A 3,135-nucleotide genomic window follows, 5' to 3' on the forward strand; every position below is an offset into this window, starting at 1 on the left:
CTCTCCCTCCCGCAGAACCCTAGCTCTCCACAAGCCTCTTCGTCGGCGATGGCGGCGGCTGAGAACGCCGGGGACGTGGCGGCGGGGGAGAGCCGCAAGCTGTTCGTGGGTGGCATCCCGTCCTCAGCGCAGGAGACGGAGCTGCGGGGCCACTTTGCCCGCTTCGGTGCGGTGCGCTCAATCGTCGTGATGCGGGACAAGGAGTCGGGCCACGGCCGCGGGTTCGGGTTCGTCGAGTTCGAGGACGAAGAAGCGGCCGCCAAGGCGCTCGGTGACGGGGAGAGGCCCAAGCACTTCATCTGCGGCCGACTGGTGAGTTCCCTCGATCTCCTTCTTCTTGAGCGTCCAAGACAAAGGTTGGAAGTTGATTTTAGTTTGTGGATACTCACTAGTATTTACGAACTTGGGTAGGCCATTATTTGATCTGGTAATGCGTGCTCTCATGCCTGGGCAAATTGATTGGATTATTACTTGTACTGTCGCGGGCTCACCTTGTTAAACTGCCGTGCAATGTAGGAGTACGACATTTTTTTTTTGCAATATCTGAATTGGTCCCTAGAGATTTTTTGTACTAGGGTGTCGATATTCATTAGTTACTCAGTTTTGTGTTTTTTTTCGTGCAGGTCGACGTTAAGAGGGCGCGTGCTAGACCTCCGCGGAACTTGGGCGAGCAACCTGTGCATCAGCATCAGCATCAGCATCAGCTGGAACAGGGTCCGGTTCAGGGTCACCAAGACGCTGGGGACAGTACCGGGGCCAGTAGTGACAGTATGAGCTATGCTTCAAAGAAGGTATTCATTGGTGGTTTGCGTGACAACATCACAGAGGAGGAGTTCAGAGCTTACTTTGAGGCGTTTGGCACTGTAACAGATGTTGTTGTGATATACGACAGCCTGACAAGCAGGTCAAGGGGTTTTGGTTTTGTCACCTTTGATTCTGAGGAAGCTGTGAGAAAGGTGATGAGGCAAAGCTTTCATGACTTGAAAGGGACAAGGGTGGAAGCAAAGATCGCTATCCCCAAGGATGCTCAGTATTACCGTAATGGCCGAGGTCGTGGCTCAAGAACCTTTGGTGGAAGGGGTCCTGTTGGCTTTGATGGTTCAACATACCAACCGTACAATAACCGACATGGTTTCTACAATGGCTATATGCCACAACCTGTTCCCACACATCCCTACTATCATGGCCTCTATTTTGGTATGGGAGGCAATCCCTATGCAAATGCATATCCAAACCATGCAGTCATGGCAAATGTTCCAAACATGGTGGCAAGGCGTCCAGTATATAGCCCATATCCCCCAATGTATCCTGGCTATGGTTTTGCATACAGAAGTGGTTATGCGGGTGCTGCGCCTTCTGTTCCGTATGGCGTTAATGGTGGCAGGGATTACATGAATGACCAAGACTCTATGGATGTACAAGAACTTGACAGCGCTGCTACCATTGCTACAAAGTTTGAATACATGAAGCTAGGTTCACAATGACGTTCTGGTAAGTTACTTGTACTATTATTAGCCAGCCTGGTTTTAATCTTTACTCTTAACTCTGATGCAGCACATTACATGTATTCTTGTTATGTGGAACTGCAGCAGTTACTCATTGATTTGGTTAGTATCGTTTATAACTTAGGGCCAGTTCTTTTGGCAACTTAAAAAATAAGCCGCCGCCTCCCCATCTTTTTCCACAAGCCAACTCTCTTATTCATTGGGGCTTCTAAACTAGTTATGGGATAACTAATTTAGAAGTCTCAACAAATTTAGAGGGCGCCTTTTTTTTTAAAGCTGGAGAGAGGCAACTTAATTTTTAAGCCGCCCAAAAGAACTGGCCTTTAGTGTGAGATCTTTGAATCTGTGTAGGCTATCATGTTTATTCATTGTTTTTTTGTAAAAAGAATTTGGGAACACATAATAATCCAAATTATGTAGGGAGCTGTTAAATGTGGTCATCTTCCAATGAACAGTTCTGGTTAGTTATTCAATTTGAATAATGGATAGTTAATTTAACTACTTGAACGTTTGAAAAACCTGCACTGATCAATTATGATGTTTTAGGCTATCTCATGAAAAATTCTTAATCCAAGTTACTCCCTCTATTCCTATAGACAAGGCGGGAAACTTTTCTCCTAGCATTCTTACTAAGGAGGCCACACTTCTATTTTTTCAACTAGTCCGTCTAATATACCTCTTCACGCCGCACTCTACTCCTCAAAGATGCTGGGCTGCTGGCCTTAATTGCATTGTTAAGTGCTCACCTTGTCTTGCTATTACTAATGGTCAGTGCCAACCTGTGTAGAGCTAGCTGCCTCTGATTGGTCATGCATGGGCTCAGCAATAACACTTACTCAGAATGGCTAATGAATGCAGCCTGCAAGCGCGGCTAGCAAGAATAATGATGTTCGTGGTGTCTTAATAACTAATAACTGCTTAGAGTGTGATCTACCAGGGGCAAAAGGGTCCAAAACTTTTAAACGCGTAGCTGTCTTGACTTTGCAGAAAAAGTTTCACTCCTTTCTAGGAATGGAGTGAGTATTTGATATGTTTCCTTTTAATTGTTTATTTATCCTCGTCTACCTATTTGGTATATCATTGTAAGTAAAAACAGGTATCCACAAAAATAAATTTAGGCACTACTCCCTCCGTCTCTTAAAAGAAGGCCTATAATTTTTTTTCTGAAGTCAATTGGTGCAAAGTTTGACCAAGTTTGTAGAAAAAACTATCCAGAACTGTGATATCAAATTGATGCCATTAGTTACATAACAAAGCATATTTTCATATTATATCTATTTAGTATTTTAAGTGTTGATAGTTTTCCCTATAAACTTGGTCAAACTATGCACTGTTTGACTTTTGAAAATTATAGGCCCTCTTGACTCTTGAGAGACGGAGGGAGTACTATTTATTGCATTTCATGCTCTTTATTTGAATAATCTAATAATCATTGCATGTAAAATGCAGCATGAATGTATGATTTTTATAGATTGCTTTGCATATAGGCATATGATAAAATCAACCATTTTGTAATCATTTTTTTATCTATACTCCCTCCGTACCAAAATACTTGTCATGGTTTTAGTTCAAATTTGAACTAAAACCACGACAATTATTTTGGAATGGAAGGAGTACATTGGATTTGTTA

General features: G+C 43.0%; 1 protein-coding gene across 2 annotated transcripts in view; it reads left to right on the forward strand.

Moving 5' to 3' along the window:
* The first annotated feature begins 6 nt into the window (after positions 1-6).
* The window catches only part of LOC119363853 (heterogeneous nuclear ribonucleoprotein 1-like), a 5,683-nt gene continuing 2,554 nt past the window's right edge, over positions 7-3,135 (forward strand). For both annotated transcript variants that reach the window (XM_037629217.1, XM_037629216.1), the window contains exons 1-2: positions 7-312; positions 624-1,491. In XM_037629217.1, coding sequence (XP_037485114.1) covers positions 49-312; positions 624-1,484 — 1,125 coding nt within the window. In that variant the 5' untranslated portion in view covers positions 7-48 and the 3' untranslated portion in view covers positions 1,485-1,491. The remainder of the gene's footprint in view (positions 313-623; positions 1,492-3,135) is intronic.

This window comes from Triticum dicoccoides, chromosome 2B, assembly GCF_002162155.2.
Source record: "Triticum dicoccoides isolate Atlit2015 ecotype Zavitan chromosome 2B, WEW_v2.0, whole genome shotgun sequence".
Classification (NCBI taxonomy): domain Eukaryota; kingdom Viridiplantae; phylum Streptophyta; class Magnoliopsida; order Poales; family Poaceae; genus Triticum; species Triticum dicoccoides.